This window comes from Staurois parvus, unplaced genomic scaffold (assembly GCF_062004578.1).
Source record: "Staurois parvus isolate SC_StPar_1 unplaced genomic scaffold, SC_StPar_1.0 ptg001045l, whole genome shotgun sequence".
NCBI lineage: Eukaryota > Metazoa > Chordata > Amphibia > Anura > Ranidae > Staurois > Staurois parvus.
Window position 1 is genome coordinate 5,653,105 of NW_028318841.1, and position 17,438 is coordinate 5,670,542.

The following is a 17,438-nucleotide window of genomic DNA, read 5'->3' on the forward strand; positions in this document are numbered from 1 at the left end:
AATATACACATTTTCCCCATTCAGTACAATGGCAAGCAGTCTGATTGGCCACGTTTAGTAGCATGTTTGATCTTATGGGGTTTATTTACTAAAGCTGGTCCAGTCAGCATCTCATGCAGCTCTGCATAGAAACCAATCAGCTTCCAGGTTTTATTGCTAAAGCTTAATTGAACAAGCTGAGGTTAGAAGCTGATTGGCTGCCATGCACAGCGGCACCAGATTCTAAGTGAACCAGCTTTAGTAAATAAACCCCTATGTGTCTAGACCTAGAAACTTCCCCTGACTCTCCATATATTTACCCAAATACAGGTTAACCCAACACAACAAAGGGAAGGTAATTACTTCCTGCAGACATTAACATAGTAAGGTGTAATTTTGGTGTGTAAAGTGGTCTTATCACTGGCCTGTCAGTATGTGTTTCAGTGTCTTCAATATATATATTACACACAGTATACTACACTTATCTTCTCAAATATTCATTTTTTTTAAATTTTTTTTATAAATGTTTAATAATTTATCATTTCAAATACAGCTCACGTTCACAATTCAATTAAAAAGACATTCAAACAATATCTTCCTAATAGCATAAATAAATTATTTATTATTTAAAACCCCCACCTTTACCCTCCTTCTTCCCCTTCTCCCCTTTGTCAGCCTCCCATACCCCCTCCCTCTCCCACTCTGCGTTTTCTCTCTTCTCCTTTCCACCATACATTTCTATTATTTCTAAAACCATTTCAAGGGGTATTATATCCTCATATATTTCACTTTTTCTCTATACTCTTCCCATTTTTTCCACTTTATATTATACATCTCCATCTTGTCTATATGCATGTAATACAGTTTTACTGTCCCGCCAATCTGATTCATTCTGCCCATCCAATCCTCCTCTGTTGGCACCTCTTTTTTTTTCCAAAACCTAGGTATCAAGCTCTTCGCTGCACTCAAATAATGCCATATCCCTGAGACTTTATATAATTTCACTGGAAGCTCTGTGATATGGAGAAGACATAACTCTGGGTCTAATCCAATATTAATTTTAGTGATTTTCCTTACTATATGAACTATTTTCTGCCAAAACACCTGTATTCTTGAACACTCCCACCATATATGATACCACGTGCCCTCCTCTCCACAACCTCTCCAACATAACCGTGAAATCTCTCCATTCAATTTATGCTCTATATTAGGTGTAATGTGTCATCTCACCAAACACTTAGAATTTATTTCCACCTCCCGCATACTAATATTTTCATGAATTAATCTAAGCATTTTCTTTTGCTCCTCCTCATCTATTTCTCTTCCCATATCTCTTTCCCATTTCTAGTTTTTTAGTAACTCAAATATTCATTTGATGTTAATTTCTGTTTCTGTTTTTCGTTTAATGAGTTTGAAAAAAAAAAAAACAAGGATACACTAACAGCAAGAAAATGTAGAACATCGTAATAGAGACATCAGGAGTCATGAAGAGTTAAAACATACAGCCTCGTTGACGACACATTACCATCAATTATACCATAAAAGTTATATTATGGAACACCGATCTCAACTTACTAAAAAAAGGATTAGTAAGGATGTTAATTTTGATGATCCATGTGAGTGCTGGCAATGTACACTCAGTCACCAGGTAGGGTTACCTACCCCATAAAGCACTAAGTAATAAGTGCAATTGGAATCACTAATCCAAGTGAGAGGTTGGTGTTCTTATTTGGAGAAATAAAATCTTTTAGTCGGTTTAACACTAAGTGGTGCTCTCTATTTATTTAGCCTGGAATGGAAGAAGAGAAGATCAGATTACGGATTAAGACATAATTAGGTGCTGAAAGACATTTTTTATAAAGAGGTGAATTCTCTCCAGTGAGTCTTTTGTTTGCACACAGGTGACATGCATGGCATTGCTTGTTGGAATGCATGGTGGTGACTCACAGATACCTTGGATACGAAAGTGGATGTATTTGTTGAGGTGACCATAAAACTTTTAACATGCAATACAATGTGAAGACATCAGTTGGAAGTTTGGAAGCACACACAAAGGATAAAAGAGAAAGAACTTTTGCAACATTGTTTTATTAAGACAATTTTGAAGATATCATATACTTTACTGATACACTCTTTATTGTTTTATGTTTGAGGAGCCTTTCAGGGATCACTGTAGAAGGAGTGCTCTGCATTACTGTGTTTGTAAGGCTTCATGCACACAGGGCATCTGCTTGGCACCTTTTCTACTGGCAGAAGAAAAGCTGATTAAAACACAGTAAAAGCCACATATTGCTCTTGCGTTTATACAAGTTTTTGTGCCTTTGCGCATTAATGCATTCTATTGGGCAGATTATTATTTTTTCCTGACCATTAGAATGCATTAACGTGCAAATGCGTGAACACGGCTTAACACATCTAGCATTTATGCATGTTAATGCCTAATCCACATTTTTTATGATCAAAAGCTCTTCTAAATGCACTAGTTATGTTTTTGGTTTTTTTTCATTTTCAGCCTGTAACCTCTCCTCTTCTAATACCTTTATATATGCCTGTGTGTGCATGGTCACATATAGAGGTGCTTTTACAGGCTGAAAAAAAAATGCCAAAGGGAGAAGGAATAAACAGATATTTAGTAAAAAGAAGCACATAATACACACATTAAGGCTAGGTTCACACTCATGCGGTGCGGTATATCGCATGTGATTCGCACAGGAACTGCACCGCATTCCTGTGCAAATCACATGTGTTTGTGTGCGGAGCGATTTGAGCCATACATTATGTATGGCTCAAATCGCACCGCATCCACACCAAAAAGGCGCAGGACCCTTTTTTTGGGTCTGCACTAGAATTGTATTGCATGGGTATTCGCACCTATGCGATCTGATTCTGCACATCGCACCGCGTTTTGCAGACCGATTTCAGGGTGTTGTTAACTTGACATACACCCCCACAGTGGTTTGCATGAACGGGGTGCAATTCTGATGTGGTGTAGAATTCGCACAGAAAACCCTGCAAATTCCAGACCGCATCAGTGTGAACCCAGGCTACCACTTAACCTCTTGATTATCCCAAGATGTTAACCCCTTCCCAGCCAGTACAGGTATATTGTATGGTATTATCAACGATCATTGTATTAGTGTCACTGGTGATGCCAGTGTCAGTCGCTGATCGCTGCCATTACTAGTATAAAAAGTAAACAAATAAATAAAAATTCCAGTATATAAACTATAGTTTGTAGACACTATAAATTTCACACAAACCAGAATACATTTATTGGGATTTTTTTTTTTACCAAAGACACGTAGCAGAATACACTTTGGCCTAAATTTATGAAGACATTCGATTTTTTTTAAATTGGATATGCTTTATAGCAGAAAGTAAAAAATACTGCTTTTTGTCTTTTTTTTATTTTTAGAATAAAAATATTTAAAAAACTCGAGTCAGTTGGTAATCATATGCTACCAAATAAAAGCTCTATTTGTGTGAAAAAAAATTATACAAACTTCATTCGGATATAGCATTGCATGACCGCGCAATTACCAGTTAAAATAGCGCAGTGCTAAATAGCAAAAAAATGGCCTGGTCATGAAGGGGGTAAAACCTTCCAGAGCTTGCATGGTTAAGCTCAGTGTGCATGAGGCCTAAATAAGGGGAACCTGTGTTGCCCAGTTGTGAATACCCCATGCCGTGTAATGGAAATTTAGAAACATTTTCACACTTGATTAGTTAATATTAGTGAACAAAACTTTATATTATGTACTAAAATTCATTAACATTCACTTTACAAAATGAACAGCCTTTATTCCTTTAGTAAATAAACCACGTTCTGTTTTCCGTGGATAAAAAATATATAGGGATTGATTTACTAAAATTGGAGAGTGAAAAATCTGGTGCATATCTGCATAGAAACCAATCAGGTTTTTTTTTCCAAAGTTTAAAAGGAGAAGTATAGCCATAGCTATTTTGGCTGTATGTCTCCTGTGCCCCGTTTTCAGCTGACGGCAGGCTAAAGTCTGCTGTCGGCTGATGTCACTCAGCTGGTCTAGGCTCTGAAAAGATCCCAAAAATATGATCAGGATCCACTGAGATCCTGAGCCAGCCCCTCCCACCCCTCCAATAAGTGCTGGAAGGGCACAGCAGAGAGCCTGAGACTGAGAGTTCTGGCTCTCTTCTCAGAGTGGAGGGTGAGAACTGAGCAGTCAGAGGTTTTTGATCGCTCAGTTCTCACTACAGAGCTGGCAGGCAATAAATGCAGTATCAGATCAATGTTGCATCCACCTAGGTGAGTATAAATGTTTGCTATTATGTATGTATAAATGAAGGCTACAATTTAGTGTTCACAAACTATCATTGCTCCTACAAACACTGCTCCTTGTAGCCCAAGGTCTGCAAATGGAATTAAATTTACAGACTATGACATTTTATTTTTATTTTGTTTTATTGTTGCTGTCTTCTGTCCACCATTATACATTCCTGGATAAATTCCTCACTTTAACTACAGGTAGAATTGCATGAATGAGGTGTTTAGAGAAATCTGAAGACTTTGTTTTTCAAGAAATATGAACCCAGCTCTCACTTCTCTTGTTGATTTGGAAATTAAAAACTGAACACATGCTGGTACCACTAGCACAATATAATACGGGAGGAAGGGAGGGGGGAGGGAGATTTTGTACAAAAGGGTGTTATTCTTTAGGTGTATCTTGGGCAACCTAATGTCTAAATAGATCACAGCCTACAACAATATGCAAGCCATGGTTTCGGAATAATGTCAAGCTACAAACTAAGAGCTGTGGAGTTCTGTCCAATAGTTACTGATTAGCCTCCTAATCCAGCCAGATACATGAATGTGTCATTGTTGTTACTGAGGTCAGAGTATTCATATCGGAAACAGATTCCTCTAACAGTCCCAAAACCACGGTCCACCACAAAAGCCAGCCACAAGGTAGGTGCTGCAGCCCGGTATGCTGATCCCTAACAAGCGATACTAATCCAAGATAGGAAGGCCCAACATATGTCCATCGCTAAAACATAATTTTTATTAGCACAACTGGTAAAATTGCAGCAAGACAAACTTACATTTCATCAAACAACCTTAATCACAGCAATCAACAGTGTACTTCCTCCCGACCTACCCAGTCACTGTGCCCACCACACTGACATTTGCATTTTGCACAGTGGGGACTGGCCAGAGAGGGAATACTTTGTTTCAGTTGGCCAGCTTAAATATGTATTGCAATGAATGTGAACTTAAAATCTCTGTTTTTTGCAGTTTGCTAGAAAGGGTGTACAGCAGTGTGCAGAGGGTTTATCCACAATTTTTAATGTTAGCATGTGGTCTCACCTGTGAGATTATATACACATAGAAACCAGGGGCGGACTGACAACTCATGGGGCCCCCGGGCAATAGGGGATCATGGGGCCCCTGTGTCCTTGCCCAAACTCAAAAAAGCCTATGAAAAAGGTACCAGGGGCATCTCATGGGGCCCCCTACTGACCCTGGGCCCTCGGGCAGTGCCTGAGTGTTTGAATGGTCAGTCCGCCCCTGATAGAAACCATTGGTATTGGACTACAGACATATTTTCCACCACACTGACAGGCACATGGCCAAGAAGTTTTGCACTGGGATGGACAGAGCCTGACGGGGAACTGAGAGACTAGTTTCCCATCAGGACTACTTTACTTTTGATTGACATCACAGGCTTCACCTGCCAAACAGCTGCAGTGGCTGTAAAATAGAGTTGGAGGATGGACAGGGCCTAATGGAGAATTCTGGGACTAGTTCTCCATCAGATCCTCTTTGGGTGTGATTGCCAGCAGTGGCAGATGGCAGATTCCATAGATGCTATTGGACTGCAGAATGGCTATTGGATTGGAGAATCCATCTACTGCCATCCACTGGTAATCAAAGGTAAGGCTGGCATAATGGGGAAGTAGCCTCGCTGAGTTCCCCACCCGGCTCCACCCACTGTCATTTCAGCATGACCTGCATCGTTAGTTGCTAGGACACAGGCGACCTACATCATAGCAACCAATGAAGTAAATGTAAAAAACATGCAAGTATATTAATAAAGCAATTAACACACAATGCCTCCCCTACCCCTGCATGCCAACTTTGAGTTAAACTTAATTACCACCAGTTTGCTTATCTGCGAACTGGCAGTAATTCTTTTAGAATCTGTTGCAGTCATGTTGACTGATTCTAAAATTGGCCATATTAAGAACTAGCTGAATCTGGCACACATGTAGGTACTGGTTCCAAAGCTGGAGCAAGGCTTCCATTAAAGTGGAACAATACTCACATCAGATCCGGGAATGAGGCATCTCCAAGCTCCCCACACAGCTGCTGACATCTTTTGGGTGGCTGGCTGGTGGGTCTCAATCGCCGCTGCCATTGCCCAGGCGACGATGACGTCACTCCTGCACATGCACAGAAGCTAAATCAGATTTGGTGGGCAGGCAGATAAGTAACTTTAATGCAGAAAAGACAAAGCATTACAATTCATGCCTGTTCACCCCTTTTAAAATTCTGGTCTTAAGTTCCACCTAAATTTTGAGCTGGCTATGTTAAAGGGGCCATACCACCAGAAAAGAGATGCTACTGCCTTATTGAATTGCCTTGACAAAGTCTGTTAGAATGTCAGGTACTGATATCCTGCAGAACAGGTGTGACTAGATGTAAATCTAACAGTTCTAAGTCAGTGACTCACAAAGAATGAAAGCTAAGGACAGCCGGGCAAGTAGCATTTTCAGAAGTATATGACCAATGGCAGAATACCCATTCTCTTTGTACAGGTTTACTTTCAGATATAGCTATATAACTCTCCCTTGCTTATCTTTGAATATTACACCACAGATAATTTGAAAACAATTACAAAACAAGTAATAAAGAAAATGAAATGATTCTGAGAGATCAGTAACAGGGATTGTGCATAAGGTAGGAAGATGTGAGGCAATGATATATGGGAGCCAGATGGCAATGTCTGCATCTCGTCAGATACTCAAAGCCCATCTCCTGAGGGCATATCAGACCTCTTTGAGCACATGCAGCACTTATTTTTTGTCTGAGCACCAATTTAATGGCATTATAGAGAAACTTGCTGCTAATAATGACTTTGTTCTTTGCCTCCCACAAGAAATATACATAATGAGAGGAAGCATAATGCATCGAATGTTCAACCTAATTTGCTGGTAATCCAATAAAATAAATGAAGTCTGTTTTGAGACTCAAATTTACTTGAGGAAGCAAAATAAAGTTCTTCGTTATTCAGGTACTCCAGACACTCATCAGCATATCATTGATGTAACTGCTAGACAATTACTAACACCCCCAAATACAATATCAATTCAATGCAATTAAACTGAAAGACCTCTGCTAAGCACTTTCATATTAACTTCCACGTAAAATAAATCATAATAATTCTTGACATTCTGCAAGCTACTGTACAAAATATATGCCATCCCTAGCATCTTGTAAGATAGGTTAACAATAGATGAGAGAAGGTGGCTAAACACGTAGGCGCAATTCACATGGCTTCTCATTTATGTCAGAACCAGGGAATCCATAAACAAGCACACCCAGCTCGGTCATGTTTATTCCATGGAAAGAGAAGAATGGTGTTGCTACAAAGAGAGGGAGGGCAATTGCCAAACATTTTCAGTGCTGGCTTATCAAGGAGAAAATGGTGAAAGTTTTAACAGATATGTATTCTGTTTGTGAATTGTGAGATCATTGCCTATTTTGGATGGAAATGGGTGGTATATCTGCTTTTGGAAGGAAAGAAGCCAGTGCTGGCAGTTCTCATTTTGTTCTTTTTGCACCCAAAACAAGACAAATGTTTCCCCAAATGTCTCCATAGTTTTATCCTCCTCTTACCTCAACCCCCAATACTTTGGGGTCTATTTTTTTTTTTAATAATTGCATAGCCATTCATCCAGCACATCTGCATGTATATGTGTCCTGAGCTAATTGGGCAAAAGGCTATTTTCTCTACGGACAGTAGTAAATATATAACTGCAGTGCTCGCAGAGACTCCTCTGCTGTACAAATAAAACAATATACCCTCCACCACAGTGTCACAAATCAAATAAAATAAAATATCCCATGTACATATATTTAATATAAGAGAGAGAATGAAGATGGAGGCAGAGTGACACAGGGCAAAAAATTTAGAGTGCCTGTAGGCAGGTGCAGTCTGATTCCTCCACTATAGGTGGTTCTGGAACTGAGCAGCTTGGAGAGAAAATCAAGGAAAATATGCTTTCTCTGTGGTTTCCTGATTCCTAGAGGCAGCGTTCTGGTTGGCTGCACTGCACTGCATCCAGGAGACCCTTGGGGGCCATCTTGGGTCAGCAGAGTCTTTTAAGTCCCTGCTCCCTAGGTTTTGGTGCACATTCACTTGTGGGTAGTGTAGGGACAGGTCTTACGTCTGTCAGGGACAGTATTAGCGGCAGGGAAAGGTTCCAGATGGGAATGGAAAGCTTAGGGCTTGCAACGTCCTTGAAAATCTCATTTGGTTTTCAGTTTGGCTGATACCTGCTCCACTACATGCTGTTGGCATTGGTGAGTGTTCCAGGTTGGGTCCTCTCCTACGGGGTTTGTTGTCAACTGTTTTGCCTTTACTACAATATAATTTCTGCCTTTACTGCAATACAAATTTTTCCTTTGCCACAATATAAGTTTTACTGATTGCCCATGGACTGTGTATGAAATATCATCTCAGCATGCTGCATCCACCCACAAGCCATCATCCCAAACCAATAAATGACTACTACAAGGTAAAAATCAGTCACTTTCTAAGATGCAGGGATAAAGATTCAACATACAGGTATTAAAAATATTTCCAAATGTATTAATCACATCTTCTTATAAAAGTTTGAAAAACAAATCATGTATACTGTGATTACACTACAATATTCTGTTAGAAAAACAATAAAGACCACTTATACACTGTAAAAACACTATACTGAGTGTCCCACTTCACAGGTAGTAACTTACGCTCAACATGTTCTGTAAATATATTCACTTAATCAGGACCAGAAGTAAAAGGGTTACAGGACATCCATGCAATTCCATTGATCTCAATATAGTGATCTCAAATGGTTTATCGCATGTTGTAGTTACATTATTCTAAAGATACACTCATCTTCACAAAGGAATAGCTAATAGGTTAGTATTAGGTATTAGAGAGGTCCAGAACTTAAAGTGGAACTTTACCCATAACAACGAAATAAAAATAATGTTCTTTAGCAAGGAACATACATTCCGCATTAATAATTATGGTACCAAAATTAATATGTGCCGTAAAATTGCCTCCAGTATTGGTCTTGTTCAGGGGCGGACTGACAACTCATGGGGCCCCCAGGCAATAGGGGATCATGGGGCCCCTGTGTCCTTGCCCAAACTAAAAAAAGCCTATGTAAAAGGTACCAGGGGCATCTCATGGGTCCCCCCTACTGACCCCGGGCCCTCGGGCAGTGCCCGAGTTTCCAAATGGTCAGTCTGCCCCTGGTCTTGTTTCTTCTAGCCAGTGGCTGCCACTTTGCTGAAGCCCAGAGCCCCTGAAGAGCAGCAAATCTTTAGGTTGTCAGCAGATTGGCCTGTAATGGCTCTGATTTTCACTACAATGCCAAAAAATGCCAAAATGGAGAGCAAATGTGCATATCAGGGCTAGACAGAGTATTAATGGATTTTAAACAGTATAGGCACGTATTTTTAATGTTTTACAAACATTTGCTATACCTGCAAAAGGGGCCAGCTTAAAGTGATCCAGCAGCACTTACATTTCTGACTAAATTTCCACTTTAATGTTATTGTGTCATAAGGTGGTTGTTGGGTTTATTCCTACTCTGTGGATTAGGAAGAGAGGAGGTCTTCTCCCAAGCTTGAGAAGCTCCATAATGGCTATTCTGAATGGAGAAAACATTTGCAGTTTTCTTCAGGATTGGTAACTTCAAGATTGGATTCTGGAGTGTAGAGGCTTCAAAGAGCCCTGTGACAGGGAAGACAGAGTGCCCAGGTGAACATTTATGCACCAATGCCAATTTCCCAACAGCTGCGCTCGTGTTTGTGCACTTGCCTACCGGGCACTTATACCCCCTTCTTTACCAGGCCAATTTTCAGCTTTCAGCGCTGTCGCATTTTGATTGACAATTGCGCGGTCATGCAAGATTGTACCCATATGAAATTTTTATCATTTTTTCTCACAAATAGAGCTTTCTTTTGGTGGTATTTTATCGTCGCGGGGCACTTTACTTTTTGCTCTATAAACAAAAAAAGTGCAAAAAAATTGAAAAAAAAAATGTTTCTTTGTTTCTATTATAAAATTTTTCAAACAGGTAATTTTTCTCCTTCACTGATATGTGTTGATGAGGCAGCACTGATGGGCACTAATAGGTGGCACTCATGGGAACTGATAGGCAGCACTAATGAGGTGGCACGGATAGGCGGCACTGATAGGCAGCACTAATGAGATGTCACGGATAGGCAGCATTGATAGGTGGCACTGATAGACAGCACTGATAGGTGGCACTGATACACAGCACTGATAGGTGGCACTGACTGGCATCACTGCTGGGCACTGACTGGCGGCACTGCTAGGCATTGACTGGCACAACTGCTGGGCACTGACTGGCACAACCACTGGGCACTGACTGGCAGCACTGCTGGGCTGCACTGATGGGCATTGGTGGGTGGCACTGGTGGGCACAAGTGGGTGGCACTACAGGGCACAGGTAGGTGGCACTTCTGAGCACAGGTGTGTGGCACTGCTGGGTGGCACAGGAGGGTGCACTGCTGGGCACAGGTGGGCGCACTACTAGGCACAGGTGGGTGCACTGCTGGGCACTGGTGGGCGGAACTGCTGGGTGGCACTGCTGGTCACCGATCATCAGTGCCCTGATGATCGGTGCCGATTCCTGCTCTGACAACTGCCGGTTCTCGGCAGCACTTTCCTCATGCTCTGAAAGCGAGAGGAAAGTGCAGCCGAGAACATGCAATTGCATTTCCCGGTGATCAGCGTGTTATTGGACATGGCTGATCATGTGGTAAAAGGCCGCTGTGATTGGCCTTTTACCACATCACATGATCAGCTGTGTCTGCAGGAGAGCGCGTTCTGGGAGGACGTCATATGACGCCCTCCCAGAACTGGCCGGCCGCAGTGTAGCTGTCATTCACTATCTGCGGTCGGCAGGTGGTTAGTCCGCAACTGCACTAGGAGTCCTTGCCCTCTGGTCTACCATGTTCCATTATCTGCTATCTGTTGTATCCTGATCCTGTTGCCGACCTGACGCGTCTTGACCTCCCATGAACTCCGCCTGCACTGACCTAGCTTACACTTGCACTACACCTTTGCCTGTTCCCTTGCTATCTGTCTAATGCTTGCTGACTCCTGGCCTGAACTTCGACTATCCGCTTGCCTACTACCTGTACCTGATCCGCCTAATAGATCCTGACCTGACTTGTCTGACTCTGCTACTTCTCCGGCCTGTGACTATCACTTGCTACTAACCATCTGCAGTTGCCGAGTTCATTTTGCTCTACTGCAAGAATCTACCAGTCACTGCTCCTGCTGATCTGCAACCTCTGCTCACCTGCATCTGCAACCTACCTGCAACCTCTGCTCACCTGCATCTGCAACCTACCTGCATCCTCAGCTCACCTGCATCCCCTGCTCACTTGCATCCACAACCCACCTGCATCCTCTCCGCTGACCTGTATCCTGGTCGTCCAGATTACCCACCTGTCGGCTGACATCGCAGACCTGCCAGGCACTCTTGCCTTCTGTTTATTCTATCAGGGGCACTGAGCAGGAGGTGTAAGAGGACACCTTCATCTCCATGTCAGGCTCCCCCACCAGATACATGACGCCCTGTGAGGGATGAAGCCTCTATCCCTGTGTCCACAACATACTGGAGACCAGGAGCTTGATTGTGAAGGAGTTCACAGCCTTTTAAATCAAGCTGGCTGAGATTCTTTTCCCTTGCTGACAAAGCTGCTGCAGGATCAGCATACTTTTAAATAAAAGAGGGCCAAATGTCCTGAAAATGTACTTCCGTGGCTGGGATGAAGTTGATGATAAATTCTGCATTTTGAGTTAACCCCTCAAAAAGTATAATCTAGAAAGGGTTAGTGGCCTGTATTTTAATGGCATTGCATTCCCAGGTTCAATAAATAAATAAATAAATAGTAAAACAGTGAAAAAAAACAGGACTTTCTAGGCACAATATATAGCAACTGGCCCGTATTTTATATAACATACCGGAGATACTTTGTACTTTTATAATTATTTATTTATGCTCAAGCCTTAGTCATTAGGTGAAAGCACTAAAAGGCTTATTAAAAATGCATTAACATAGGCATGTAAACAGGAGTTAAGCCATAAAAGTAGCTACATCATTTTACATAGGATTATACGTGTTATAACCAGAAAGATTGCCCAAATACAGCCAACCTAGAGATTTACACACTAGATACTGTAGATAGTAACAATACAGAGTAACATCACATGATATATTAGCCCTATCCAGGAGTGAGAGCAGCACTATTCAGTCAAATGTAGCACTACCTCCATTGCTGGTTCTTCCTATTTAGTACAGAGGCTGTCCGTCCTCACAAGCACCAGTCCATGCACACGGGCACCATTAACTCAACGTAGGGGATGTATTTTTAATATTTCTTGCTAAAAGAATTTTAAACAGGAGAGGGGTTAGGGCATGGAATACTCCAAACACTTGCACAGTAACAGGAGGACACGTTTCTCTAAGCTTCCATCCATAGATTTTGCTGAGGACACAAGGGAATAGGCAGTACTCTGCACACCTTCCAGCTTCCACCAGACACTTCTCAGTGAGGTAGGCAATCCTTCTCCAGACCAAATCCCATAAGGTGAAGTCCCACAGCCAGCTCCCCAAATAGATTTCTTTAGACTCTCAGCTCTGAAGCATAGGGACAGGGGTAGGGAAATGTGGGGGTCTAGGGAGGGTGGGGTGTATGCTGTAAAATACATATAAGAAATAAAATGCTCCAAAATAGTTGCTAGTTTTAAAGGTTATCATGTATCCTGTCCATCCGAAAGATTTCTTTCCTCTCTCTTCCCACTTCTCTCTCTTTTCCCCTTCTCTCTCCTCCTAATTTATCTCTCTCTCTTTCTGCCTCTTTCCCTTCTCTCTCTTTCTCTCCCCCTTCTCTCTCATGATTCTCTGTCTCACCCCCTTCTCTCCCCCCTTTTCTCTCTCCTCCCCTCCTGTCTTTCTCTCCCCCATTCTCTCTCTGATCCTTTTTTGCCCCCCCCCCTCTCTCTCTCTCTGTATCTCACCATTTTCTTTCTCTTTCTCCCCCTTCTCTTGCTGTCCCTTTTCCCTTCTCTCTCTGTCTCTCTCCCCCTTCTCCTGCTGTCTTTCTTCCCTTCTCTCTCTGTCTCTCTCCCCCTTCTCCTGCTGTCTTTCCTCCCTTCTCTCTCTGTCTCTCTCCCCTTTCTCCTGCTGTCTTTCCTCCCTTATTTCTCTGTCTCTCTCTCCATTCTCCTGCTGTCTTTCCTCCCTTCTCTCTCTGTCTCTCTCCCCCTTCTCCTGCTGTCTTTCTTCCCTTCTCTCTCTGTCTCTCCCCCCTTTCTCCTGCTGTCTTTCTTCCCTTCTCTCTCTGTCTCTCTCCCCCTTCTCCTGCTGTCTTTCCTCCCTTCTCTCTCTGTCTCTCTCCCCTTTCTCCTGCTGTCTTTCCTCCCTTATTTCTCTGTCTCTCTCTCCATTCTCCTGCTGTCTTTCCTCCCTTCTCTCTCCCCTTTCTCCTGCTGTCTTTCCTCCCTTATTTCTCTGTCTCTCTCCTCCTTCTCCTGCTGTCTTTCCTCCCTTCTCTCTCTGTCTCTCTCCCCCTTCTCCTGCTGTCTTTCCTCCCTTATCTCTTTGTCTCTCTCCCACTTCTCCTGCTGTCTTTCCTCCCTTCTCTGTCTCTTTCCCCCCTTTTCTCTCTTTCTCTCCTCATTCTCTCTATCTCTCCCTAATCCACCCCCTCTCTTTCTGTGACCTCTGCTTTCCCTCTTTCTCATAACAGGGACCAAATGAGCTAGAGTGAAAACCCACCAGGAGTTTTAACTCTACCCACTCTCTCCAAGCCCAAGGAAAAAAGTATTTTAACTTGACATACACTTAAATCTACCCCCCCCCCCCTTTAAAGCAGAACTCCAGCCAAAAATAACAAAGTAAAAATAAATGGCCATTCAATGAAAAATAAGAAAAACAGTTCTTAAAGCAATATTGAACTTTGTTACAGAATGTCCCCTGCAGTATTTTTTTCTGCCAACAGATGCCCTCAGTCTTATGGCCAGCATTATTTAACCCTTTCATGCCTAAGGGTAAAACAAATCTAAATGCCCAGCCTAAGCACAATTCTGCAACGTTGACATGTGTCAGTAAAACTAAAACATATCATCACAACTACTTTGTACATTCAAGTGCATCATACCTTGATTTTTTCAGGAGGAATTGGGCTTTCATTTGGTGGTAAAAGGTAATGAATATCTCTTGATTTTTTTTGTTATCAAAGGAAAACTGGCCCAAAATAGTAAAAAAAAAAAACACCTTTTTTTTATTTAGCTGTGTGTTTCTTGTTACTACCATAACCTATCACCAAAGAACAACCCAAAATAAATTCTTCAGCTCTTGACGATCACAGCAATACTATATATGTGTATCTTATTTGTTGTTTGTACCCGTACTACAGCCCAGAAACAATAGTGCACATTTTGTTTTTGTCTTTTTTTTTTTTTTTTTTACCTAAAACACACTGACACTGACATTGATATCATTTTTTTAAAATCCTGACCTTTGACCTTGACCTTTGACCCTGACCCAACCACTAACCCTGGCACTGAACTAGATCAAACCTTGATCTAGGTATTTTTATTTTTTCTTTTATATTTTTCTTTTTAATATTTATTTATCTTCTTTTTTTTTTTTACAAACATTTTTTTCCTCTCTATGCCAGCAGTTAGAGAGATACAATGTATCTCTCTTCTCCATTCATAGAGAGAGAAAAAAGCAAGGGGGCCAGGCTGTACAGTGACTGATCACTGTGATAGCCAATCAGAGGCTATCACAGCGATCATGTGACCCGGAATCGGGAGTCCCGGGTCCCGATCATTAGAATGGGACCCGAGGCTCTCAGTGACACCACGGTCTTTGTGCTGGGAGCGCGCTGAGCGTCACAAAGACAAGACAAGCTGATGTTGCATTAAAATATAAGTAAACCCTCATCTTGTAAAACAACCTATTCAGTTCAACCCCTTCCCATGCCGGGAGGCGGAGGTGGGCATTCCAATCATATGACCATTGTAATTGGCTGTCACAGCGGTCACTGGACAGCTGTCAATCTCCAGTATGCATTAGATGCTTTGTGGTACCTGCTGGTAACTGTGCTGAGAGCACATATGATGTGCACTCTCAGCACAGAAAAATGTTTACATAGGGCTGCATATATGCTGCCTGGCGGTAAAGGCCACCCACTGAGAGGGTGCATATATGCGCTCGGCCAGCGGGAAGAAGTTACAATAAAAGTTAAGGGAAAACATATGTGTATACATATACAAAAACATTCTAAATACCTTTTTTCCCTTCTTTATAAGTGTTCACATACTCTCTGTTCTCGGCTGCATGAGGAGCTGGGGGAGGAGAAACTGCAGCAGTGAATGGCTTCCCAGTGAATGGCTGTGCGGGGGGGGGGGGAGGGGGGTGAGCAGAAGTCTGATCATTGAAAGAGAGCACATTGGGTTCTCAGCACAGCTAGAAAACTGACTATGCTGTGCTCTCATGCCCAGTGTGGTCAGTTTTTAATAGGAAAGCAGAGGAACTGAAATCTTTCAAATTTAATGTTTCCTTATCTACCACTTCCCATCTTGCAAATAAAGAACATGCAGTAGAAATAAACACAAACAATGGGAAAAAGTAAATATTATTCACTTTACACTCCAGCTTTCAACCACTACACAGTACAGGAAGGTCCTCTTGTGACATTATGGGGGAGATTTACTAAAACTGGTGCATACAGAGTCTGGTGCAGCTGGACATGGTAGCCAATCAGCTTCTAACTTCAACTTGTTCAATTAAGCTTTCATAATAGAACCTGAAAGCTGATTGGCTACTGTGTACAACTACACCAATTTCTATATACACCGGTTTTAGTAAATCCCCCCCTAAGAGTCCTGAGCTTTCCCAGGGTCCCTTTTAAGTGTTAACTACTGCAGTTTGCATAGTACAGTTTTATGTCAGTCTAAATGTATCTATTGCATAGCAGAGTTTCTCTACTTATAAACTAGTGCTGTAATTATATGTGATATCAAAGTGTAATATCTCATTCTGCTGAGTTGTAACTCTGATTGACAGTTTGTTGTTTAAACAATGTGATGTTTGAAATGCTGTGTCATTCTGAATCGCAAGATGTCCTTTCACTCAGTAAACATACCTATATGTGGAAAAGTCATCACCTCATTTAGACTTGTCATCTTGAAGGCTGCAAATGTGAAAAATGTGAAGGCTGCTACCTTCTGAAAATGCTAACTACCCGGCATTTATGTCTAAACTCTGGGTTCATTTTTTTTCTTTCACTAACCAGGTACAACTATACAAAATTAAAGTCAGTAAAAAGTCAGATCTCCTGATCTGTTACTTGTACCATGTCATTAGGTAATTGCATTCAACCCTACCAAAAGAAATTCATCTTAGCTGTGGGCATGATTGCCACCTTCCCTAATATATCCACAGTGTTAGATATTGTTTTACCTCCAATGGGATTTTGAAGGCAACTTAAAAAATAGTTTTTACAAGAAATTTCACAACGAAAAAGAAAAAGCATAAAACCAAAGATAAGTCCAATAGCATTGCTGGTAAGTATAGAGTGGCACAGTAAGTAGTTTTAAATTGCACAACCATAAATTCCTTGATTGCCTGCTCTTTTTATGGACTGGGACATCCAACGTGTTTCAAAACTTTCATCTTTGGATATCTTCACCAGGGATAGTATACCACTCTGTAAGTAAAAAATACAATTGAGAACATGTTTCCAAAAAACATTCTCTAATATAGTGTTCTTACATCAAAATGTGAGATTCAGAAAAACAATCCTTAATATAACACTTACAACAAACATCAAAATATTATTATTTTTGCATGTCAGAGCGTGAGGGCAACCATCTCTAGGAGTAAAGCCACAGGTATACAGGGACTGCACAGGCCCCTAACCTGTGCTGACACCATGTAAGAAGAAAAAAGATATTTTAAAAAATAAAAAAACAAAAATAGTGATTTATTTTTATCTTACATTTAAATTATATATGTATGCTCTATATTACTGATTTTAGTGAGAGGTTTGGATAATTCTTGTTTACAATATATACTCCCTCTCTAGTGCAGTTAATATTATATGTTATATAGGCATGCAGCACACCACTGCTTCCAAATGCACCCTTCTCTCT

General features: G+C 41.4%; 1 protein-coding gene across 1 annotated transcript in view; it reads right to left on the reverse strand.

Annotated features, from left to right (window-relative positions):
• Window positions 1-2,048: 2,048 nt before the first annotated feature.
• LOC149440934 (uncharacterized) overlaps window positions 2,049-17,438 on the reverse strand; it is a 45,085-nt gene continuing 29,695 nt past the window's right edge. The window contains exons 4-5 of the mRNA XM_089657985.1: window positions 6,279-6,396; window positions 2,049-2,222 (exon numbers count right to left, since the gene is read on the reverse strand). Of these exons, the coding sequence (XP_089514111.1) occupies window positions 2,190-2,222; window positions 6,279-6,396 (151 nt within the window). The 3' untranslated portion in view covers window positions 2,049-2,189. The remainder of the gene's footprint in view (window positions 2,223-6,278; window positions 6,397-17,438) is intronic.